The 27,440-nt window shown below is 36.5% G+C and overlaps 2 protein-coding genes across 2 annotated transcripts; both read left to right on the top strand.

Annotated features, from left to right (window-relative positions):
- Nucleotides 1-1,665: 1,665 nt before the first annotated feature.
- Nucleotides 1,666-2,999, top strand: LOC143624690 (endochitinase EP3-like). The gene is made up of 2 exons (XM_077095255.1): nucleotides 1,666-2,137; nucleotides 2,471-2,999. The coding sequence occupies exons 1-2, from the start codon at nucleotides 1,741-1,743 to the stop codon at nucleotides 2,872-2,874; spliced, it is 801 nt and encodes a 266-aa protein (XP_076951370.1). The 5' UTR covers nucleotides 1,666-1,740; the 3' UTR covers nucleotides 2,875-2,999.
- Nucleotides 3,000-22,761: 19,762 nt separating this feature from the next.
- On the top strand, nucleotides 22,762-24,095 carry LOC143624691 (endochitinase EP3-like). Its single transcript, XM_077095257.1, has 2 exons — nucleotides 22,762-23,233; nucleotides 23,567-24,095. The coding sequence occupies exons 1-2, from the start codon at nucleotides 22,837-22,839 to the stop codon at nucleotides 23,968-23,970; spliced, it is 801 nt and encodes a 266-aa protein (XP_076951372.1). The 5' UTR covers nucleotides 22,762-22,836; the 3' UTR covers nucleotides 23,971-24,095.
- Nucleotides 24,096-27,440: the final 3,345 nt, after the last annotated feature.

Raw genomic sequence — 27,440 nt, 5'->3', positions numbered from 1 at the left:
GGAGGTGGTGATGGCGACGGTGGCGGTCAGGTGGTGGTGGCGGCGACGGTGGTGGTGGTGGTGGTCAGATGATGGTGGCGGTGGCGGTGGTTGTTAGATGATGGTGTTGTTGAGAAAGTAGGTTGAAGGAGGAATGGAATGAAAAAAAAGGGGGGTGAGAAGGAATGGTTTTGATGGAATGAGATTCCATCTGTAATGGACGATTCCAGTCTATTGTGCAACCAAACACCTCTTATTTCATTCCCACGTAATGAATCATTTCATTCCGTCTGTCATTACTGCATAACATACGCTACCTAAGTTGTTTAGAGCCTTCTAAATACACAAGCACGCATCCATTGTAATGGACTGAACATTCTTTGTCTTATACCTTTGTCAGGAACGTGTTTATGAATGTGAAAAATGTCATGAATTGAAAAGACAAAGATGGAAGAGATGTCACACCACGAACTAATGTTTTGCCAAACTAAGAAAGCTATGTAGCATGAAGGAAACACATGATCCGCACTCCACATATTCTCCTGAATTCATGTAACCACAAAACCTAAAGTTAACAATTACATCGAATAACCTAAACAATGTCATCAAAATTAGTATCTGATGACTAAACAAGTCTCGCCAAATCAAGTCTCACAAATAGACTAAATAGTTAATAGAAAGCGACTGATTAAAAAGTTTATTATAAAATCAATTCATGCAACAATCTAACAAATTTTAAATATTATCTTTAGGCTCCTTTTATAGTTTAGCTTTTTTTATAACTACAAAACCTAAAGTAAACAATTAAAATCAAATAACCTAAACAATGACATCAAAAATATTAGCATCTAATGACTAAACAAGTCTCACAAATAGACTACATAGTTAGTTGAAAGCGACTGAAAAATTTATTACAAAATCTATTCATGCAACAATCCAATATATATAAATCATCTAAAATGCTTAAAATCTTTACCAATAGTAAAACAAAAATTATTGTAATATATTTGTGATATTAGTCTATTATAACCAACATTAAATAACAAAAATATTTCAATCACCGAGTGTGTTTAATAGCATATAATGGCATTATACAATTAAATTATAAGGGTGCATTAAATTCATACTCAAAGTTTTGACAATACGGCCATAACTAGGTTAGGTTAATGATTTTAAAGAGCAACCAGGTAATAAAACCCTCCGCGCTGCGGAAGCGTGTCGGTATTAGTTAAGTTCGTTATAGTTATGACATCAATACAAAAAAAACTAAATATATATATGCCCAAAAACCGACACACTTACAACTAAAGATTAAAACAACATGAATTTGGGCGGTATCGGTTAGGTTTGTTATGCTACAGGCACTAAACCTAAAAAAAAAGTTAGTATGTGACCGGAATAGTAGCGGCATACGTATAACTTATGATAGTAAAAAAATAAAATATATAAATTCAGTTAATTATTACAACTTCAGTTCATCTAATTTCTTGTATAAGTTTTGGCATAAACTTTTAGCGTATAAAGTGTTGAATATCACGTGTCAATATTGTTCGTTAAACTTGACTTTTTAAATGTCAACTATAACAAAACATCGCCTTTTTCAAACTTTAATATTCAAAGACGAAAGACATTTGACAAAGTCAACGTCGACATATTTCAAACCATACGACATACGCCGCTTATACATATCCACACGTTTTAGTGTTCACAACACTATAAATGCACACCCACAATCCAACTAACTAAACCAAACAAACCACCATGAAAACAATCCAAATCCTCATCATCGCCGGAGTACTTTTCTCAGGAATCCTCAACTCCGCCGCCCAAAACTGCGGTTGCAGTCCGGACTTGTGTTGTAGCCGGTTCGGTTTTTGTGGCAGTGACGAGGCTTATTGTGGAGTCGGCTGCCAAGAAGGGCCGTGTTTCGCGGCTCCTCCCACGAATAATGCTGATGTTAGTAGCATCGTGACCGACGCATTCTTTAACGGGATTGTGGATCAATCAGAAGCCAGTTGTGAAGGGAGAGGGTTTTATTCGCGGGCCGCCTTCCTTGAAGCCCTCGGAAACTATCCTCAGTTTGGTAGGGTTGGTTCCGAAGATGATTCAAGGAGGGAGATTGCAGCTTTCTTTGCTCATGTTACACATGAAACTGGACGTAAGAACATTCATTCCTCTATATTAATTATTATGTTACATGTTACATAAGTTATTGTGTATAGCTAACATTTGAACAATATTACTACTTTTGAAATCATTTTTAACTTTGTATACTTATAAACAGATGTAGAGATCTCTTTAAACGTTTGTATATAATTATTTCATCTAACTAATGAAAGATCTATAACATACAAAAAAATATGTTATTACTAGAGTTTGTTACAATTTTTGGTAATTAACCATTTACAACATTAAAGTCGCTAACAAAAATAATAAATAGATTGTGTTATGTGTTCTATTATGAATTAACTATTTGTTTTGCATGTGACAGATTTTTGCTATATTAATGAAATAAACGGTGCCTCAAGGGATTACTGCGACGAAAATAATACTCAATATCCATGTAACCCTAGCAAGGGTTACTTTGGGAGAGGTCCGATCCAATTGTCATGGAATTACAACTACGGTCCAGCCGGAAGGAGCATCGGGTTTGATGGGCTCAACAATCCCGAAACTGTGGCCACAGATCCTGTGATCTCTTTTAGGACCGCATTGTGGTTTTGGATGAACAACGTCCACTCGATCATCGGTCAAGGGTTTGGAGCTACTATTCGAGCTATTAATGGAATGGAATGTGATGGTGGCAATCCAGCTACTGTAAGTGCTCGTGTCCAGTACTACACTCAATACTGTAACCAGCTCGGAGTTGCAACGGGTGATAACCTTCGGTGTTAGGCTATTTGTAATGTGGGATTCTATCCGTGTATAAACGGTGAAAAAAAATAAAATTCATATTTGTGTATCACACTGACTATCTTTGTTGTCATTTTATTGAAGTTTAATGGAATAAGATTTATATACATGCAAATACAGAGGCTACAAGAATTGAAACATCAAAAATACCAAAATCACGTGTTCACAGAGAATGAAGAAGGAAAACAAAGATAGACGGGGTAATTATGTTTCAGTAGTTTTTATTTGAACGGCCAACTAAGTAACGTTGGGTATTTCGTACGCGGCCCTCATTTGCCAAAGGTAGCCCAAGCCGGCCACTATTCCGGAAGGACGAAGCCCCTAGCGGTCCACCCTATTGAGGGATTCACCGGATAAAACCCGACCCCCACGCCCGCCTAATGGCACGACAGCGAGGAGCCGGTAAAACCAGGTGAGATCAGGACTCGAACCCTGGCAAGCCAGAGTCATCCCTCATATCTCCCATATAAATTGGTGATAGTGAGGTTTGAACCCCCTACTTCTCACTAGTAAAGTGAATGTTGTACCATTGAGTCACATCCAATTTATTATGTTTCAATAGTTACTCTGGTTATATATGATAAATACTCTAATCACACGAGATAATTGCTTTATAAATAAAACAAGACCATAAGGGCGTAAGGGTACACACGTTTTGTTTTGTTGTGTTTGAAGTTAGGCAAAGTAACAAAAATAAACGGATGATAAATTAAGGCATGGGATCCTCTCACACCACCATGGATCCTCATACACCATTTTTTGTCCTATACGGCTCGTATAGGGCTATACGGTCGTATAGGACCTTAATCGTGTCAGATTGTGTCTGAGGTTGTCGGCCATCGTTTATAGTGCCTCGTATAGGCCTATACGGGTCGTATAGGCCTATACGACCGTATAGGTACTTTTTTTTAAAAAAAATTTGATGACCGTATAGGCCTATACGACCGTATAGGTACTTCTCATTCAGACCATGTTTACTGTCCGCTAATAATACAATCTTCTACGAAAAACATGGACTACCAAGATTCTAAAAATGCACGGATTGATCTATCTTGATGAGCTAACAATAGTTATAGTGCGGAATGCTATAATCAATTCAAAGTCCCAGACTATGTTTTGGTGGTCCGGAATCCCCAATTGCCAACATCTTGAAGTCTGCAACCAAAATTGCAAACTTCAACGAACCTAACAAAAGTTTCTTCCACGTCTCATTTTGTCATTCAAAAGCCTTGAAGTCTTCAATTCGAGTTTTCAAAATACCTACTTTCACTTGGATTACACTCATCCACCTAAGAGTAGTGTTGATTCTTCAAAATCCATACCTCTAAAAATATCAACACTCTCTCTCATCCAATTCATTCACTCTTTCCTCCACCCATCCTCTTTTCTTAGAAACTAAACTCTTAAAATGATTACTACTAGAGATGGTACTAAACTTTCGCCTTGCATTGATCACCCTACAACACAACTAAAAACAAACACACACACACATATTAATTATGAAAGGGAACATTTTTCTTTTTGACACAACCATTCACAATCTTTTGTGGTTATTTAAACAATACTTATAATTTTGTCTCATGTACACATGCATAATTTATTTATTTATAGTCTTAAAGTAGATTGCCCCCCCCCCCCCCCCACACATTTTTGAACGACAACAAACTTTTCATACGATCCCGGCCACATACACACATGTATTTAACATTCATATAGATAGAATAATCGAAAAATTCTGCCATTCTCTTTTCTTCATTGTTTATTCATCAGTCAAGTCCATATACCTTATCGTTCTATAGTTTATTCCATATTCTATATGTTATGTCATGTATGATTAAACTTGGATTAACTAACAATATGGGTGTTGGAGGGTAGTCTTGGTTCACCCTCCTTCCTTTGTTTTGACAATTTGTATACTACAATTGGTGCATAATTATTAAATAATTAAAGATTGAGTGTGGTGTTTAGTTTTCCTCTTTAAAGATGTTAAAAGAATGAAGAATATCGTGCCATGAATTTACGTAATCAGTATTTAATAGAAAACAAAACTCGATACAATGGACGACTTTCCTCTTTTACAAAATTGACAGTACCGCTTTAATCTTAACCTTTTAAAGTAGTTTGATTAAATGCTTAGGTTGTTTCCCATCATCCTTAATAAAAAAAATTGCATAGTTGCATGTAATTTTTTTGTTATAGACTCATTTGAACTTATCACATGCTCGATGCTGAGTCACCGAATTAAGATGCATCTAGTAGTTTTCCAACATCTGACTTTGAAAATTCAACTAAAAATCATAACAATCATCAAATTAACTTTGGAATAATTTGACACAGCCAACGGCCAGACACACTATAAATTCACATTCACAATTCCAAAATCTAAATCAAACAAAACACCATGAAAACATACAGAATTCTCATAGCTTTCGGACTACTTTTTGCCTGCTTCCTCAACTCGGCTGCCCAGAACAGCTTTCTTCGCACATGTTACCCATGAAACTGGACGTAAGAACATTCTTCTTGTCTTTGTTAATTACGTTCATTATATATGAATTATAGATATAGAGGGGAAGGTTAACGTACAAATTAAATTTACGTGCTAATTGTGCGAATTAAGAAGTGTAATTATATATATGAGTAGCAGTAGTGGATCTTAAACATCTAGTACTATGAATGGGCCAAAATTCACGAGAGCCAAAAAGTTTTTTCCCCTACAGCCCTACTTCTATGTGTCGGGTCAACAATCCGGTTCGGGTTGGGTCAAACAATAAAACCTATATATTCAATCATTCAACTAAAATACTAATTCAGTAATTTAAATTTAACTTCAATCATTCAAATTACCATTCTTACACAAAATAAATCAATATTATAAAAAAAACAAGAAGAAAGGAGAAGGATGAGTACCTGAAAAAGAATCACAACTCAGCATGGGGACTTGTAAGTTCTTTGAACTCATCAATTACGGAGGTTGAATCAAAACTTTCAGCAAGTTCTTTTTCGATGTAAATCACCAAGTTATTCGCGTGATAATCATCGGGCATCTTATTGCGAAGACGAATCTTGAATATTTTCACTTTGTGATGAAACATTGTGACGTTTATTCTCCTCCTCTAGATTTTAATCAACCTTTCTTTTGAAAAAAAGAGTCAATCCTTTTCGACTTTACCATGATTTAACCTAACACATATCACCACAACAAAATTTAACAAATTAACCTAACATAGTAACATTTTATGAGTTATGACATATCAACACAGATTCACAGTCAACGTATCTCTCAAATTAACCGATGAATCCAAACCCCAACCTACAAAATTGAAATAACAAACACAAAAAAAAAAATAATGGTAAAATGCAATCGTGAACCTAGTCTGTTAAATTCTCCAATTGTGAATCGTCCCTGCAAATTGTCGAGTGCCTCCTCAACGCCGAACCTCAATTGCTAATCGAATTCAGGACTCTAAAAGAGCGCCCAATCTGTTTGTTAGATTAAGATCAAATGTTAGTGTTTAGTTGGGCTTGGCTAGTAGGTTGCTCAACAAAATAATTAGTTTTTAAGTTGTAACTGGGCTTTATTTTTAAACCTTTCGTGGTTGACTCGAACTCAAATAATGTGGATGGGAACTTAATAAATATAATTTTTTTGGGATATTTTCGGTAAAGTACACTACTAAACGAAAACGATGATGGGTCGCGGCCCGGTTTGGCCCAAAGAAAGGGCCACCCTGATGAGTAGTGTAATTTTGTAAGTAACTACATTATCTATGTTTTTATTACAATACATTATAAATACACTATCTTGTAATATAATTACATTCTATAATTCACACAATTAGAAAATACATATTCCTTTGGCGTTAAAGGACGATTGCGGTTAGCAACAAACGTAAGAACTTGAAGGAACATCCAATAAATGTGAATGCTTTAACTTTTGTTGCTAACCACAATCGTCCATTAGGAACTTGAAGGAACTTTTAAAAATAACGTAATTTTAATAAAATTTTGTATGTTGATGTTAATTGAGTGTAGTTTTATCACTTTTTAGATCAATGTTAACGGTTACAATTATGAAAATTAGTTTTTACACATATCTATGTTTTTTTTACACATACGTAAATTTGTTATTATATAATTTTACACATGTATAAACTTGTGATTTATATATGTAATCAATTTTTTTTAAATATTATAAAACTAGTGTCAAATAATGTTAATATATATAAAAATTTCAAAAAATGTTTGGTTGGTATGAGTTCATAATAGTTCTTAACTATTTTTGAGTTGTGAAAAATGTTACCAACCCTATATATATATATATATATATATATAAATTTTTATATACGATATGTATGAATGAATGAATTTTAATCATCCTAAGTATATTGGCCAACAACTTTTTTTATTCATAATCCATTTAATATATTTGGTCTAAACTAAAAAAATAATAATCAAATAAACAAAAACAAATATATGACCGATTCGAAGCTCGCTCCTTAATTTTAATGCTACAATTTTGTTATGTTTATTGTTATAATGTTAATCGTCACTTAAAAATAATTAGCTTCTATATTTTGTAACTCGTTAGAGCATATGCCTCTTATTTATATTGGGCTTTCGGCTCGGCCAAAGTATTTAAATCCTCGGGGGGCCGGCCCTTATTAATTATTATCATCACCCAATAAGTGATAGTTTGGTTTAATAAAATTGCCAAACGTAAATTGGATAGAAGAGAGTTAATTATAAGTGATACACAACCCGTTAATTGAAAATAAGGAGGTGATCTATAATTCATCTGTTAACTTTTGTTTTTATATGTGAACAGATTTTTGTTACATCAATGAAATAAATGGTGCTATATATAATTACTATGACAATACATATACTCAATATCCATGCAACCCTAACAAGCGTTACTATGGGAGAGGTCCACTCCAACTGACATGGAACTACAACTATGGGGCAGCCGGTAACAGTATTGGGTTTGATGGGCTCAACAATCCTGAAATTGTGGGTTCGAATTCTGGCATCTCTTTTCAGACCGCCTTATGGTTTTGGATGAACAATGTCCACTCGGTCATACTTTCTGGTCAAGGGTTTGGAGCTACCATTCGAGCTATCAATGGAATAGAGTGTAATGGTGGCAGTCCGGACAAAGTAAGTGCTCGTGTCCAGTACTACACTCAATATTGCAGCCAATTTGGAGTTACACCGGGCGATAACCTTTATTGTTAGGCTACATCAAATATGTGATTCCGTCGTCATGTTCTTATAATTAAATCAACTATATTTTTATATTTTACGTGTAACATGTGGATCACTAAGATCTGTATGTGTACCTCTATGTGTTATCTGTTATGTATGACAACACCATTGTTTATAGAAATAAATGAAAATCATATGTAATTTCTTACTTTAAAAGTTTTATAATGATTTGTTTCTATATTTGACCAAGGTGATACTTCTTTTTAAGTTTTTAATTTAGGGGCTGTTGAGTGTTAATTAATGATTTTGTTAATTAATGATTTTATTAAGTGTGTTAGGTTTACCATAAAGACATATATGAATCGGTCAACAAACCTCTCATCCATTAAGTTTTAAAATGATGATGAATGAAAATTTTACCCTTTAATTCCTTTACATGTGTTCATAACCCTCAGTCTCGAACTCGCTAACCTGCACCGTCTTTGAAACTGACGTGCATGAGGTTTTAAGTTTCTAGAATATTAGACAGCCTACGGATGTGTCCATTGATTCTGCTTTACTCTTCTTCTCCTCATTTTTATCTCCCCTCTTTCGTATATGATTTTCTCTTCTATGTTAATCTTTTCTCTTGAATAAATAGTCATTTGCCTCCCCGCTGTTTGGTCATTTTTGCTGATTCCATCCAATTTTATTTGTTTTTGCCGTTTCCGTCCATAGGGTTTCAAAATCGACCATTTTCCCAAAATAGCAAGATTTTGTAAACCATTAGGAAGGAAACAACAAAAAAAAGGACGAAAATGACAAAAGTGGCAAACCACATAGAGGGAAATGACAGGTAACTCTTTTTTCTTCTTCTAATGGTCACCATCTATTTACATGTTGACCCATACAGATCAAACAATCATATCAAACAAACGAACACGAGATTTTGGGTTGACAACCCTCGACTCTTTTCATATAATCAATCGAACTTAATGTCACACCTTCAATTTCCACCTGCAAGCTTTTACCGCGAGGCGTGTGACAAGCCAAGATCTTAGTCATTAGTTACACCAAACAACATCTAAGTTTATTTATTAACCATAAATTGCCCAAAATGGGAAAACATTTTTCAGAGTTAGCCATTTAAGTTGCGGAAGCATGACATGTGGGAATAAGTTCCCTAAACCAAAAGAAAGTGCTCAAGCGCAAAACAAGCGCATCCAAAAGTTAAAATACTTGAAAACCAAATATGTTATATTTAATGTTTATGCGAGACATGCATGAGACCTCCTATCCATGCACCAAGAGTTAGTGACCTGCGAAAGACATGCTAAAAGGGTCAACCCAAAGGTTGGTGAGTTCACATGTTTGTATCTAAAAACAAGTTTCTCAAACCCAATAGTACTACTTAATACATACAGTCGAGTTTAACGGTTTAATGTGTGTGAGGACTTTCAGATTAGATGCTCATTATGTATACATGCGATAATAACAATCCACAAGATCCAAAAAGTTTTGAGCATGCTTTATCCCCCAAAAGGAGTAAGTAAAATAGAGGGACCATGAAACGCACCTCGAAAGCGTTCTAAAAGAAAGTCAACTGCTAAAGCGAAAATCTCGTGCAAGTACCCTAAAGTATTACAAGTATGTGAGTAATGTGTAGTGGTTCATAGAACCCCTAATATCCAAACAACACCATTGTTTAATAATGTTTGACCAAGGTTAGACTTTTGTTGACTTTGACCAAGTTGACCCGATGACACGTTGGTAGAGGTGCACAAATCGGGTATTAGAAAAAACCGGGTTCGGGTATGGAATCGGGTTCATGTATGATTCGGTATTGAAAAATCAGGTATTAGCAATAATCGGGTCTGGTGTTGGCTTGAAAAATCATACCCTCTGTACCGGGTTCGGGTCGGGTATTGAACTGGGTCTTCAATACCCGGGTATTTGAATACCCTATTTTCCGGGTATTAAAAAAATACCCATTTTCTACAACTTTCTTCTGTCAACGGGCCTGCTACATTTTTTTTTATCATAAGTCCATTTTTTGCATGCATACATACTTCAAAGTTCATTCAAACATATATAAACAACTAAACAATGATACAAAAAACATATATTGTATGTGTTTTCAGTTGTTCTCTAAACAAGTATTTATATCATATATGTGCTTCAAAAAATATCCGTTGAAGAACGACTATAGATCTGTGGGCAGCCACACAAAAACATGTGCACAAACACTAATATCCGGGTATGCAAAAAACCCGGGTTTCGGGTATAACTAGAATTGGGTTTCGGGTATAGCTTAAACCGAGTTTCGGATATTATCGGGTTTTGATCGGGTACGGGTTCGGGTTTCAACATTGAAAGTCATACCCTATCCGTACCCTACAGGTAGGGTCGGGTTCAGGTTCGGGTATTTAAAACCCAGGTTTTAAAAAAATCGGTTTCGAGTTTTTTTTCGGGCCCGATTCCGGGTTCGGGTTATTTGTGCACCTCTACCCGTTGGTGACTTGTTACCAAATATATTACTTTAAAAGATGTATATGTCATTTTAATTAATTAGTTAAAGGATTATGCACGACATGTATACGAAGTCATATTACTTGTGCTAGTCATAGAACAAACGAGTGTTCACCTCTACCAAGTATCCCAAATCAGACCAATCTTGTAGACAACTAGTCTCTAAATGCCAAAACATTTACAAAACATCTAAGAAGTCAAATAGTGCACCATTGATCATAAATGTTATCATCAATAATGTTTAATCATTCTAAATTTTGCAAGGTAGATTTTGACTCTACAAAACCTATTTTTCTACCACATCAAATAGCCATTTAAATTATGAAATTTTGACCACAACAAACTAATGGTGCTGATCACACAAGCAAACAAGTTTTGGCTCTAATATTAAGCAAGTAATTAAACACATTTTAAACAATTAATAAAGACAAATCACCCCCGGGTTTCAAGTAAGAAAATATACAGTAATCACATGTTCACTTAGCAGATTAATTGGCAAAGATCAAATTAGAATGACTAACTAGGAAAACCTTAGGCTTCAATAATCGCTAACACACGACACTGGTAATCAAACGATCTGTAAGGCCCCGTTACCGGTGCCCTACTTTGGAAGTTGAATTTACTAATAAACACAGTTCTAAATATCAGAGTTAATTAAAACATTCGCGGAATATTAAAACTTTCATAAAACATTACATATTAATTTTATAATTCGTGTTAAATAAACATCTTGTCTTTCAAATCAAAACATTTAAACATAAAACATCTTGAGTCTTCAGATGCTAGACTCTTATTCTTCTGCCATGTGTCGCCGCTCAAGCCAGTTGTCTCATCCTACTCACATGCGTGCATACTAAAAGTCAGCTACGCTGAGTGAGTTCTAATTAATCAAGTAACATAGAATACATTCACGTTTACACTTACGCATCCATAGATACATAATACATAACCTGCTTACCTTTCTTTCATACTTACATTACCAAATACTTTCTTTCTTTTTACTCCTTTTCATTCATACTTTTACATTAGACCCTACTTTACATATTTCAACGTTTTAAAGAGCATTACGCCCTACTGCCTCGAGTATTATTAGGGCCCGGTTCCCTTTCTGCCTCAAGTATTATTAGGGCCTGGTTCCCTCTCTTCCTCGAGTATTATTAGGGCCCGGTTCCCTTTCTGCCTCGAGTATTGTTAGGGCCCGGTTCCCTTTCTTCTATACAACCATACCATACCTGTCTATACATTCATAATCATAACTTTTATACATACATACATATATAACAATCATATCTTTAACTACACTTGGGGGTACGTGCAATAGTCGATGGTTGTTCACACACCGTCAAGCATTTATTTATGCATAATCATACAAGGCATACACTTACAACTTAAGGTAAGGGTATTAACTAACCACATTGAGTATGCACACAGCCCCGAAAACATAACAAGGAATGGGGCTAGAAACTCACCTGGATCCTGTTTCACTCTCCGTTTATCGTTATCTCTTTCTTTAATTGAGCTCTGCTGGCTGTATAATAATTACACGTATCAATACTTGTCCTTTTAATATTGCTCATATCTAAGCTAAAATGGCTAAGTCTAGTCTAATCTAATGATCTTGTTTTAGATTACATTTTACTTAGAATATTTTACCTTAACCCCAATGCATTTGTATTCTAATGATCACATTGTAAGCTAATGATCACATTGTAAGCTAATGATCATATTGTAATCTAATGACCACATTGTAAGCTAATGATCATTGTAATCTAATAAATCATTGTAATCTAATGAATCATTGTAAGTTAATGGATAGTTGTAAGCTAATGAATCATTGTAATCTAATGAGTCATTGTAAGCTAATGAATCATTGTAATCTAATGAAACATTGTAAGCTAATGAACCATAGTAATCTAATGAATCATTGTAAGCTAAAGAAGCACTGTAATCTAATGAGTCATTACAAGCTAATGAATCATTGTAATCTAATGGATCATTGTAAGCTAATGAACCATTGTAATCTAGTGAATCATTGTAAACTAATAAGTCATCATAATCTAATGACTCATTGTAAGCTGATGAAGAATTGTAATCTAATGAGTCATTGTAAGCTAATGAATCATTATAATCTAATGAGTCATTGTAATCTAATGACTCATTGTAATCTAATGAATCATTGTAAGCTAATGAACCATTGTAATCTAATGAATGATTGTAAGCTAGTGAATCATTGTAATCTAATGATTCGTCGAAATCAAATGAATCACTGTAAGCTAAAGAATAATTATAAGCTAATGGATCATTGTAAGCTAATGAACCATTGTAATCTAATGAATCATTGTAAGCTAATGAAGCATTGTAATCTAATAAGTTGTTATAATCTAAGGAATTATTGTAAGCTAATGAATCATTATAATCTAATGAACCATTGTAAGCTAATGGATCATTGTAAGCTAATGAACCATTGTAAGCTAATGAATCAGTGTAATCTAATGAATCATTGTAAGTTAATGAATCATTGTAAGCTAATGAAGAATTGCAATCTAATGAGTCATTGTAAGCTAATGAATCATTGTAAGCTAATGATTCGTTGTAAGCTAATGAATCGTTGTAATCTAATGAATCATTGTAAGCTAATGAACCATTGTAATCTAATGAATCCTTGTAAGATAATGAATCACTATAATCTAATGATTCATTGTAATCTAATGAATCTTTATATGCTAATGAATCATTGTAATCTAATGAGTCATTGTAATCTAATGAGTCATTGTATGCTAATGAACCATTGTAATCTAATGAGTCATTGTAAGCTAATGACTCATTGTAATATAATGAATCACTGTAAGCTAATGAACCATTGTAATCTAATGAATCACTGTAAGCTAATGAATCATTGTAATAAATTAACAATAACTTGTTTCTTGGTCAACCCAGTTCATCGGAAACATTCCCCTTTTGACCCGTTATGCAGCCCAACCACTCATTTTTCTATTTGCATCTTTTTGTTTTTTTTTTCCAAACACGAAAACAAATGTGACTTTTGGCTTGAACAGATAACAAAGAAGACGAAGATGAAGACGGACCGCTTGCTTTAGTGAGAATGACACAGACCGCACTGCAAGAGCATGGTAAAGATAGTAAAACCATGGTCAAAAAGGGAAGTGCAAAATCGGGTGTGGAGTTTTTTGCATCACGGGGTTTTCAAGGTCTTGACATCAACGCTAATAGTAATGCACCCGAGCCATTCATACTTGGAAGATCCGGTAAGGCTTCCGGTTACAACCATGAAACAAATGAGCGTTAGATCCTAATTAGTTGAGATTCTTCCAAGTTCAATATTTTTTTTATTTTTGTGGTCATTTATATTAAGTCAAACAAAAAAACTCTATATGTTGTAATTTAATTTTCCTTGGTAGTAAAAACCATATAAGATAGTGAAATTTTTTTGAGGGGACTAGAAATAATTTAATATTGTGATTGATTTGGAAATCCTTTTTGCATTCAGTGCTTTTCAATTTAGTTTTCTCTATTTGTTATATAGTTTTAGTTTTATATATTATTTGTTAGTAGTATTTGATATTTATAATCGATAAATGTTTTCTTTCTTTTGTAATTTTAGCCCCTTTATTGCAAGACAAAATAGCCCAACAAAAAGAAATTATATACTATCTCCGTCCCATTACAAGTGTCTATATTTCCTTTTTTGTTTATCCCATTACAAATGTCCACTTTTAAAATTTATTAACCAATTTCTAAATTTACCCTTAAACACACAAGTAACATTAATAAACAATAATGATGGACCCACTTTCCAAGGGCATTATTGTCATTTAGTAAGAAAAAAATAATAATCATGCAATCCATCTTAAACTTTGTGTTTTTCAAACCATGACACTTAGAGCAGTGGAAATGGGTCTCACGGTGCACCCGTGAAACACCATTTGGCGCCGTGAGAGCGCGAAACACCCCCCCTCCTTCCTCCTTGAAGGGGGCGCCAACCCCTCTCCGCCACTTCTTTCACGGCCAAAGTTGATGTTGATGTTGGTGAAGAGATGCATGTGGGCCCCATTCAACGGTAATATTTTTAAAAAATAGCCATTGGCTATTAAATAAGAAAAAAAAACTTTATCCATTTCCTTTTTTTATCTATAAATGTCTTCTCATTTTATAGAAACAAACATACAAAACTACTCTTTTCCTCTCTATAATCAATAAAAATTCCCTATTATTTTTTTAAAAATGTCATCACCATCTTATTCCTCTTCGTCTTCGAGCGAAGAAAAAAACGCTTCTATGTTTCGTGCTTTCGCAACGGGGTGTAATGAGTGGTGGCAACAACAAGAAGATTCGGGTTCGTCAATACGACACGAAACCCGACGTGAACATTTAAACCGTGACCGAGCGGCTGCGCACGAAGCACTACGAAACGACTATTTTAACACCCCGTGTGTTTACACGGCCTTAGAGTTTAAAACCCGTTTTCGAATGAGTCGTGAGTTGTTTTTAAGAATACTACACGACATCGAACGAGAAGTTCCTTGGTTTACCCAACGGGTTGATGCTAGAGGTCGAGTCGGTTTCTCCACCTTGCAAAAGTGTACCGCCGCGATTCGTTATATGGCGTATGGAACCGCTAGCGATATGTTCGGCGAATATTTGAAGATGTCGGGTCGACACATCAGGTCATGTGTCTACAAATTCTCTAAAGCTATTGTTTTGTTGTATCGTAGTAGATATTTACGTAAGCCTACGGCTAGTGAGGTTGAACAGTTACAGGCGAAGCATGCCGAAAAACACGGTTTTGTCGGCATGCTTGGTAACATCGACTGCACGCATTGGGATTGGAAAAATTGTCCTACTGCGTGGCATGGTCAGTTTGCACGAGGTGATCATCCATATCCTAGTATTATTCTAGAAGCGGTGGCGTCCCAAGACTTATGGTTTTGACATGCATTTTTTGGTGTTGCCGGCTCAAACAACGACATAAATGTACTTGATTAATCTCTCGTATTTGACGATTGGATCAACGAGACGGGCCCGGACTCCTCTTTTGAGCTTAGAGGGACGCTTTACAAGCGTGGGTATTACCTTGCCGATGGAATATATCCGGATTACTTGACAATTGTCAAGTCGCTTTCGCAACCCATCGGCGTTAAACGACAAACGTACAAAAATGCTCATGACGCGGTAAGAAAGGATATTGAACGAGCATTCGGGGTGTTGAAGTCTAAGTGGCACATTGTGGATCGTCCATCCAAGTGTTTTTCTCAAGTGAAAATGAGGAATATCATGTACGCTTGTGTTATTCTTCATAATATGATTTTAGAGGACAACGGGTTAGCGATTTGTCAACATAACCCAAATGAGGATGCGCCTATGTACGAAGAAATCAACGAAGACAAAAAACGAAGAAACCGTCAAGAAATTCGAAGCCGAGAGATTCATGACGCATTAACGGCGGACTTGATCGAATATATTCACGTTCGTTCAAGCAATCGGTAGTTTATTTATGTAACTTTTATTGATGCTTTTATTTTAAAATTATTGTAAGTTTTCTTGTAATGTTTTATTTATGTTTATTAGTCTTTTGAATGTATTGTAATTTTTATTAGTTAATATAAAAAACAAAAGATTAAAAAAATAATAATAAAATAATTGAGGTTTACATACTCTATTTCACACAGGGTATTTCCAGTAAAAAATGTGGATGTGAAATGAGTATATGAAAGCTGATGTGGCGCAGATGTAACAGAGAAAAAAAGTTTCACTAGCTTATTTCACCCCACCTATTTCCATTGCTCTTATGATGAGAAGGAAGTAGTATTTAGCATTTACTTCTATTGCTTGGTACCATTATTTAATATATTTTTTCACTTTTATATTTATGATATAAATTTAAATTTGTTATTTATTCCTCACACAAGCATCCAAGATATTGTATATATTGTGGGCCACACATCTTTCCTTTTATATTAAACACAACCTTTACATAGTACTTCAACATTGTATTTAAAAGGTAAATCTAAGAAACAAGAGATTACAAGATCCAATTGTGCTTGAAATTACTGTTAAACCAAGAAACGAGAGATTGCATGATCCAATAGTGCGTAAATTAACAGTTGACTGTTAAACCAAGAAACAAAAAATTACAAGATCTAATTGTGCGTAAATTAACAATTGACTGTTAAACCAAGAAACAAGAAATTACAAGATCTAATTGTGCATAAATTTGTTAAACCAAGAAACGAGAGATTATGAGATCCACTTGTGATTAAATTGTTAGGATACTACCATCGCCCGAGACACTTGGAAATTAGAATGGTCTGTTTTCTATTAATGACATTCTTATTATTATTATTATTATTATTATTATTATTATTATTATTATTATTATTATTATCGTACTCAGTATATCACATCAATAGCAAAACTATGGTAGAGTCTGAGGAGGTTAAGATGTAGACAAATTTATCTCTACTCTTTAGGAATAGAGAGGTTGTTTCTGGTAAGACCCATGGCTCGATAGTAGTTTTGCATTAAGTCTTGGACATAAGGCACATAATACTTAACCATCGGGACACCGCCGATTGGTGCATATACCCTGTTTTTCGGCTATCAACGCCACCACATGATGCCCGATTAACCTTCCGCCACTTTTAACGTTATTTTCACGAGATTAGTAAAATAACGTCAAAATTATTGCAATTTCACTTTTGCCCACTCGAGGTTTCATACATATATACATTATATCCGCGCACCACAAGCACGGCGATATTATTATTATTATTATTAAAGTTTTGTTTCTTAAATTTTGTGTGCAGATAGCAGCATACATGTCTGCTTTATATTAGCATAATATGTTATTGTATTGCACCTGTGTTAAGTTACGGTATGTACTTGATTATGTGCAGCTAAAAGTCGACCACACATGCGAGATTTAAGCACATGTGATTAGTCTTAACCGAACCATCGGTTGATTGTTCAGTTAACTCTTTTATTCATTTTTAGTTTGGTTGATCAGTTATATGTTTGTGCCTACCACCGTGTATGCACATACATACGTTTAGACAAAAGGGCTATCAATACTATATTTTTAAAAAACTAAAACTAAAATATCTTATTTTTTGAATGACGGTATTTTATATTTGTATTGCACTTTTGATGGCGGTAATATATCTATGTTAACATGTGTAGCGTGTACGCAACAGTGTAGTTTATTATTTTAACTTTTTATTATATTTAGGGGTATTGGTTTTTAATACTTCCAAGTTTTGCCAATTGGTTAATAACACTCTCAAATTTCATTTTGTCACCCATCACTCCCAACTTTAACCCTATTTGTTTTTATCACTCCCTCGCTAACGAATGACTAACGTCATTAGTGGAAACGATGATGTGGACGTTTATGTGGCTGAGTGGGCATGCTTATGTGTTACATGTGGGTCCCACAAGGCCATCTCATCTCCTTCTTCATCATATTAGCCCTAGTCACCTCCATCACCACCCACCAACCTCTACCTCCACCACCACTCGTCCTCCAACTCCTCCACCAACGACCTCCACCACGCAACCACGCACCAAATTACATTCAACTCCTCCGCCATTGATGCTCCTGGTGGTTAAGCAACCAGCATATGGAGGTTCTAGGAATACTCCTTTAGTCACGGACGTGGTAGATTTGAGCCGATTTACATACCACATCTTAGATCCATATAAGAACCACCATTATCGTCATTAATCTAACCCGATTTACATACCTTCGCCTCTGAGATCGGAAAAACGGGTTGTTGCCAGCCACCATTGTACGGCCGTAGCCTCTACCCCGTCGGTGACTGCAAGAGCATTCCTAAAACCTCCATATGCTGGTTGCTTAACCAACAGGTTCATCAATGGTGGAGAAGTTGAATGTAATTTGGTGAGTGGTGAAGGATGGGTGGTGGTGAAGGTAGAGGTTGGTGGTTGGTGATAGAGATGGCTAGGGCTAATATGATGAAGGAGATGAGATGACCTTGTGGACCCACATGTAACACATAAGCATGTAACTCAGTTAAATAACGTCAACGTCATCATTTCCACTAACGACGTTAGTCGTTCGTTAGCAAGGGAGTGATAAAAACAAATAGGGTCAAAGTTGGGAGTGATGAGTGACAAAGTGAAAGTTGGGAGTGTTATTAACCAATTGGTGAAACTTGAGAGTATTAAAAACCAATACCCCTTATATTTATTGCCACAATAAAACATATATTTCATTAAAAAAATAGTGCTTACGGTACAAAGATACTTGGGCAACCAGTTGTACTGCTAGCCCTCTTTTATATAGCAAAACTGTGTCCCAACAACTAGTTTTATATTTAAATTGATATATTAATGATTCTCAACTTAAGTATGATGCTATAAGTCCCAACAATTAATCTTTAAAATCATTAATCTTATCCTGAACAAATAAAAAGTAATTCTTTTACATAGACAATAATTGGGTGCCTTGCAATCAAGGATATATTGTTTTCAATTATTTTCTTTGGTGGTCCTCTTAATGTGGGTTTCAACTCAAGTATGACACAATAACACCCATGAATTAATCTTTTAAAATCATGAAAAAGATAATTGTGTTCAATGTATACAACAATGCTGTATTTAACTTAATTTAGATTTAAAGCCTCAAAAAGGTATTAACTATTAAGATTGGTTTTAACTAAAATTTGAAACATGGAATGAAATTCGGTTAAAGTTCTAAAAAAATACGGAGTTATAAATAAAAATAGTTAAACAGTAAAACTAAATTGTTATGTTAAACCAAAAACCTAAGCATATTGGAACCGAAACCAATGTTTCTCATATTGGATAAATCTATATGTAATCTATTTCAGAAACTAACCATAAACTAATAACCTGATGAGTTCCCTGATGACCTAGTAGTATATATATAGTGTTTGCTCCTACAAATATAAAGTGATGGTTTCAAAACAAGTAATAATTTGTAATATATGATTGAGGGGTAGCCCGCACTACCTTTTAGCTTTCTTTATGAAATACATTTTTAGTGTAAAAAAATGTTTTTTATTTTTTATTTTATGTATCAACTACCCGTCACTTCTAGATCCGCTACTGCCGTAGAGCTCCTTAAACCGTCGTAAAAGGGAGACGATCGAGGAGAACGTGATGATGAGAGACGTTGACAGCGTTGACAGATCCATCTAAGTTAATTGGGGGTGGCGGCCATTATGACAAAGTCTAATGTGTTAGATGGAATTTTATGTTTATTGATTTATTCAACTTTTTGTAGATAGGAAGGAAAAGTCTTTCAGCATGATTACCAAAATAGGGGGCTAGACTATATTTGACATATACAATGCTACCTTAAAAAGTAAACGCTTGATTTACATTTATTGAAATATATAAATAATAAGTTATATTTTCTCTATAGAATTTTAAAAATTCTGAAACGATGTATGCATGTATAAAACTTCTCATGATTGCCCCGAGAACAATTACCATCTAAAACAGTCAAACTATTCATTATCGACAAATAATAATACCCTACGTAATAAGAAGTAGGTAAAAATATTGTAACTAGATGAGATTGACCTTTAATACGCCACAAATCATTTCTTCTATTGTCGTACATACATACTTACATCAAACATACACACATACATGACCGACTCAACTATTTTGAAGGCAAAGCGAGGAAAATAATCCAAACTCCAACTCCGGTAGTTATTAAATTGCAGGTTATTTTCTATTTATCTCTTGGGCTTTTGTAGTTTATCCTTTAAGTTTGTTAGAACTACAACTTTCCATTTAACAAAAACAAAGCCAAAAGTCCTGCTAACAAGAAGCTAGTAAAATCAGCAGCATAAAAAAAAACTTGTACAAAACAGACATTTCCCGCATGTTCCAACATATATCCAAACCTTTTAACCTATTCCTTTCATTCATACAAAAACTTAAAACTTTAATATCGCCAAGAGATATAGGCTTGACATTAGAGAAGATTAAAGTATGTTTGGTTGAAAGGAATGGAATGAAGGAGGAATGGAATGTGAGAAGAAATGGAATGAACAAAGGAATGAAATGGAGTATCACCAATCATTTGTCTTGTTTGGTTAACATATGAGAATGAAATGCATAATTACTTTATGTTATTTGATATCCGAAAATTTTTTTAGGAATGAAATAGAAATAATAAAAATATTCCTATCCCAAAATATATATATTTTCACAAAAAAAAAAAAAACTTAAATGGTGACGGTGGTGGTAGCTCTAGAGATGAAAATGGTGGTGGTGGCGGTGGCGGTCAGGCGACGGGGGTGGTGGTTGTGGTGGCATTAATAGTGATGGCGGTGGTAGGGTGGTGATGACGGTGGTGGTGGCCAGGCAGTGATAGTGGTGGTGGCGGTTATGGTCTGGTGGCGACGGTGACAATGGTTGCCGTGGTTATGGCGACGATGGTGGCGGTGGTAGCTTTGGTGGTAAGGTGGTGGTGGTGGAGGTGGTGATGGCGACGGTGGCGGTCAGGTGGTGGTGGCGGCGACGGTGGTGGTGGTGGTCAGATGATGGTGGCGGTGGCGGTGGTTGTTAGATGATGGTGTTGTTGAGAAAGTAGGTTGAAGGAGGAATGGAATGAAAAAAAAGGAGGGTGAGAATGAATGGTTTTGATGGAATGAGTTTCCATCTGTAATTGACGATTCCAGTCTATTGTGCAACCAAACACCTCTTATTTCATTCCCACGTAATGAATCATTTCATTCCGTCTGTCATTACTGCATAACATACACTACCTAAGTTGTTTAGAGCCTTCTAAATACACAAGCACGCATCCATTGTAATGGACTGAACATTCTTTGTCTTATACCTTTGTCAGGAACGTGTTTATGAATGTGAAAAATGTCATGAATTGAAAAGACAAAGATGGAAGAGATGTCACACCACGAACTAATGTTTTGCCAAACTAAGAAAGCTATGTAGCATGAAGGAAACACATGATCCGCACTCCACATATTCTCCTGAATTCATGTAACCACAAAACCTAAAGTTAACAATTACATCGAATAACCTAAACAATGTCATCAAAATTAGTATCTGATGACTAAACAAGTCTCGCCAAATCAAGTCTCACAAATAGACTAAATAGTTAATAGAAAGCGACTGATTAAAAAGTTTATTATAAAATCAATTCATGCAACAATCTAACAAATTTTAAATATTATCTTTAGGCTCCTTTTATAGTTTAGCTTTTTTTATAACTACAAAACCTAAAGTAAACAATTAAAATCAAATAACCTAAACAATGACATCAAAAATATTAGCATCTAATGACTAAACAAGTCTCACAAATAGACTACCTAGTTAGTTGAAAGCGACTGAAAAATTTATTACAAAATCTATTCATGCAACAATCCAATATATATAAATCATCTAAAATGCTTAAAATCTTTACCAATAGTAAAACAAAAATTATTGTAATATATTTGTGATATTAGTCTATTATAACCAACATTAAATAACAAAAATATTTCAATCACCGAGTGTGTTTAATAGCATATAATGGCATTATACAATTAAATCATAAGGGTGCATTAAATTCATACTCAAAGTTTTGACAATACGGCCATAACTAGGTTAGGTTAATGATTTTAAAGAGCAACCAGGTAATAAAACCCTCCGCGCTGCGGAAGCGTGTCGGTATTAGTTAAGTTCGTTATAGTTATGACATCAATACAAAAAAAACTAAATATATATATGCCCAAAAACCGACACACTTACAACTAAAGATTAAAACAACATGAATTTGGGCGGTATCGGTTAGGTTTGTTATGCTACAGGCACTAAACCTAAAAAAAAAGTTAGTATGTGACCGGAATAATAGCGGCATACGTATAACTTATGATACTAAAAAAATAAAATATATAAATTCAGTTAATTATTACAACTTCAGTTCATCTAATTTCTTGTATAAGTTTTGGCATAAACTTTTAGCGTATAAAGTGTTGAATATCACGTGTCAATATTGTTCGTTAAACTTGACTTTTTAAATGTCAACTATAACAAAACATCGCCTTTTTCAAACTTTAATATTCAAAGACGAAAGACATTTGACAAAGTCAACGTCGACATATTTCAAACCATACGACATACGCCGCTTATACATATCCACACGTTTTAGTGTTCACAACACTATAAATGCACACCCACAATCCAACTAACTAAACCAAACAAACCACCATGAAAACAATCCAAATCCTCATCATCGCCGGAGTACTTTTCTCAGGAATCCTCAACTCCGCCGCCCAAAACTGCGGTTGCAGTCCGGACTTGTGTTGTAGCCGGTTCGGTTTTTGTGGCAGTGACGAGGCTTATTGTGGAGTCGGCTGCCAAGAAGGGCCGTGTTTCGCGGCTCCTCCCACGAATAATGCTGATGTTAGTAGCATCGTGACCGACGCATTCTTTAACGGGATTGTGGATCAATCAGAAGCCAGTTGTGAAGGGAGAGGGTTTTATTCGCGGGCCGCCTTCCTTGAAGCCCTCGGAAACTATCCTCAGTTTGGTAGGGTTGGTTCCGAAGATGATTCAAGGAGGGAGATTGCAGCTTTCTTTGCTCATGTTACACATGAAACTGGACGTAAGAACATTCATTCCTCTATATTAATTATTATGTTACATGTTACATAAGTTATTGTGTATAGCTAACATTTGAACAATATCACTACTTTTGAAATCATTTTTAACTTTGTATACTTATAAACAGATGTAGAGATCTCTTTAAACGTTTGTATATAATTATTTCATCTAACTAATGAAAGATCTATAACATACAAAAAAATATGTTATTACTAGAGTTTGTTACAATTTTTGGTAATTAACCATTTACAACATTAAAGTCGCTAGCAAAAATAATAAATAGATTGTGTTATGTGTTCTATTATGAATTAACTATTTGTTTTGCATGTGACAGATTTTTGCTATATTAATGAAATAAACGGTGCCTCAAGGGATTACTGCGACGAAAATAATACTCAATATCCATGTAACCCTAGCAAGGGTTACTTTGGGAGAGGTCCGATCCAATTGTCATGGAATTACAACTACGGTCCAGCCGGAAGGAGCATCGGGTTTGATGGGCTCAACAATCCCGAAACTGTGGCCACAGATCCTGTGATCTCTTTTAGGACCGCATTGTGGTTTTGGATGAACAACGTCCACTCGATCATCGGTCAAGGGTTTGGAGCTACTATTCGAGCTATTAATGGAATGGAATGTGATGGTGGCAATCCAGCTACTGTAAGTGCTCGTGTCCAGTACTACACTCAATACTGTAACCAGCTCGGAGTTGCAACGGGTGATAACCTTCGGTGTTAGGCTATTTGTAATGTGGGATTCTATCCGTGTATAAACGGTGAAAAAAAATAAAATTCATATTTGTGTATCACACTGACTATCTTTGTTGTCATTTTATTGAAGTTTAATGGAATAAGATTTATATACATGCAAATACAGAGGCTACAAGAATTGAAACATCAAAAATACCAAAATCACGTGTTCACAGAGAATGAAGAAGGAAAACAAAGATAGACGGGGTAATTATGTTTCAGTAGTTTTTATTTGAACGGCCAACTAAGTAACGTTGGGTATTTCGTACGCGGCCCTCATTTGCCAAAGGTAGCCCAAGCCGGCCACTATTCCGGACGGACGAAGCCCCTAGCGGTCCACCCTATTGAGGGATTCACCGGATAAAACCCGACCCCCACGCCCGCCTAATGGCACGACAGCGAGGAGCCGGTAAAACCAGGTGAGATCAGGACTCGAACCCTGGCAAGCCAGAGTCATCCCTCATATCTCCCATATAAATTGGTGATAGTGAGGTTTGAACCCCCTACTTCTCACTAGTAAAGTGAGTGTTGTACCATTGAGTCACATCCAATTTATTATGTTTCAATAGTTACTCTGGTTATATATGATAAATACTCTAATTACACGAGATAATTGCTTTATAAATAAAACAAGACCATAAGGGCGTAAGGGTACACATGAAGAAACACTAAGTGACCCGGTACAGATTATAGATAATCTGGGGGTTAAGTAATGTTTCCCACGGATGAGGTCTAACTGAGAAGGCTGTTCTTCAGGAGACCTGCAAAACAAACACCGTAAGCTCGTCACTGAGAAGGGGGGAGTTCCTCCTTGTGACCACCCTCCGGCGTGAGAATCAGACTAGGTTGCTCTGAATATAAGTGTATATTAAGAGATTGCTAGATAACTGGATATCAGATGATCTTACCATTCCAAGATATTGGAGTATTTATAGCCGAAGGTAGGTTTCCAAGAAGGTACAGCCGGCTGAATAGTATTCCTGTTCAACCAACAGTGGACTATGCACAGGCCATACTGGTTGGTGGGTAGGTTATGGCCAACAGTAACAAAGTCGGCTGCACTATTCCACCAACTGTAGTTTATGCACGTCCCACTTACTGTGGATTGTACGCAGGCCATGCTGGTTGGTGAATAGGTTACGGCCAACAGTAACACTATTCCACCAACTGTAGGCCGCGCATGCTCCTCAGTAAGGGTTGGTGAGTAGGCAGCGGCTAATAGTGACAAACAGTACTAGAGGGTGCTCCTCCTCGCCCTGTTGTCGATGAGCTGTCACCCTGTGATTGGCTCATGGGCTGTTCTGGTCAGATCGTCTGTCCCGTCCATACCTTGGTAGGCATGGTACAAAAGATCTTTCAGAATCAGACTGGCTCATTTAGGCGGGATTGTTCCCGCCTTGCTCATTTCTTCATGTGACTACTGAAGTAGCTAGTGTCTTGTGCGTGTAGCCCTGCTGTCTGCGGGTAGCCTTCCCTGATGGCTTGTATCCGCAACTGCGGGAACAGGCGGGGTACTTCACCATTGGGAGGCTTTCCCTGCGTGTTCAGCTTGTGTACTGCGCGTAAGATCCTATGAGCATGGTGGGTCCTGCGGGAGCAGATGGCCTTTGCGCAGACGTCCCTGTTCAAGGTGAGTCTTGCGGGACCAACTGATCTCTGCTGGGACCTACCTCTTCAAGTCCCCCCAGTCCAATGTTCTTCTCATGAATGTTTAATAAAGTGAGGTGAACTTTTGGACTAATGTCACTTGCAAGGGGGGTTTTGAAAAGGGGTTTCTAGTTTTAAGGTTCTCCGTGGGGATTCTTCCCGCGGGTTTCCTAATGTCACTTGCAAAAATTCCCGATTTTTTTGCTTGATCTTTGGGTATGATGCGGGTAGGTATGTAACTTTCTCGCAAGTCAGGAGCGTTGAGTCTCACTTGTGTGGATTCTCCTTGAGGTTTTAGTGGTTTTGAACATAGTGATCAATTATGTTTAAACCACCAATTTCATCCTGGAGCCTCAAACAATGTATTTCTCGACGTTCCCGCTCTGCGGGGATGTTATTTCCGTTTCTACAAGCATTGCCCAGAAGATCCTTCCTGGTTTCAATTCCCTGCCGGGCGCTAGGTATGTTAAGGGTTTTGCCTTAACACTGTACCCGCGCTCGTCTTACGGTTACTTTACTTTCAAGGTACTCCTGGCGTCAATTCCCTGCGGGTGCTAGATACGCGAAGGGTTTTGCCTTAACACTGTATCAGCACCCGTCTTATAGTTACTTTGTTGCCGGGGTATTCTTGGCTTCAATTCCCTGCGGGTGCTAGGTATGTGGAAGGTTTTGCCTTAACACTATACCCGCATCCGTCTTATGGTTACTTGGTTGCCAAGGTAAGGGGTATTTTCCCGCTTACCTTTGAATCTTTTTGAATTTTGAATTTTGAAATTCGAAAGGTTGGTGAGGATAAGAACAGTCCAAACATCTGAAACGTCGTGTGACGGTTTCTTCTGACTGTGTCAGGACGTGCAGGAAGTTATGGTGACGTGACAGAACATGGTCATTCCAGTCGCTTTTTCAGGCGCGTGGGCATGATTTTTCGGGCGCGTGGCCGCGAAATTACTGGCACACGTCCTTTCAGCAGCTGTTGCCAGCTTGCTTTTTGCCACGTGTCATAGTTTCATTGCACCCTTGATTTCTCTCTCATCCGCATTAAATTCACCGCATTAATTGCGATTACTATATAAAGGGGGAGAGGGTTATTTGCAATTCACACTTTTCACTCTTCTTCTTCTTCTTAGTGATTTCCGGCAAATACTCCCCTTTTTCAGGCAAGCATTTTCCCGAAATCACTCTTCTTTCTGCAATAATGTCCTCTCGTGATGCTGAAGCTATAGCTGACGACAGGGGTACTGCTGGTGAGTGCCAGTGTGCTCTGCCCGGCGATCAGTACCGGTATGTTGTCAGGAAGTTCATGCTCGATCATCTCGAGCCTGAGTTTCCTGAATCCCACCAGACCGTGTACGATGCCCCCAGTGGCAAGATCGGGGTTTATGCTGCATTTTTTGTCTATGGGAATCTTAGATTCCCATTGACAAAATTTGTTTACCGTGTCCTTGAGAGGCACGGTGTCCATTTGACCGAGCTGCACCCCATGGCGATCGCCAAGATTCGCCATTTTGAGTGGGTGTGTCGGATTTTGGGCATCGATCCCCATGTGGACCGCCTGATGACCTTCTATACCTGGAGGTGCATCCAAGGGTGGTACACCCTGACGACCCGTATTAAGGGTCTGAAGATATGCGACACCGAGCGCAGTCTTCGCGCGTGGAAGCAGGAATTCTTCTACATTTCTGCCCGCGCAATCCCCCTTGCCATGAAGTTTAAAAATGGCCAAGCGATACCGAGCCTTCACGCCCCCAACTACCAGGAGGCGGAATGGTTTTCGAAGATATCCCGGATCCAATCTCCGGTTTACCGGTTTGC

The sequence above is a fragment of the Bidens hawaiensis genome, unplaced genomic scaffold (assembly GCF_021521415.1).
Source record: "Bidens hawaiensis isolate Kalapana, Puna unplaced genomic scaffold, B.hawaiensis_p1.1 tig00003956_1, whole genome shotgun sequence".
In the NCBI taxonomy this organism is placed as follows: Eukaryota; Viridiplantae; Streptophyta; class Magnoliopsida; order Asterales; family Asteraceae; genus Bidens; species Bidens hawaiensis.
This window is presented reverse-complemented; position numbering and strand designations above follow the sequence as displayed.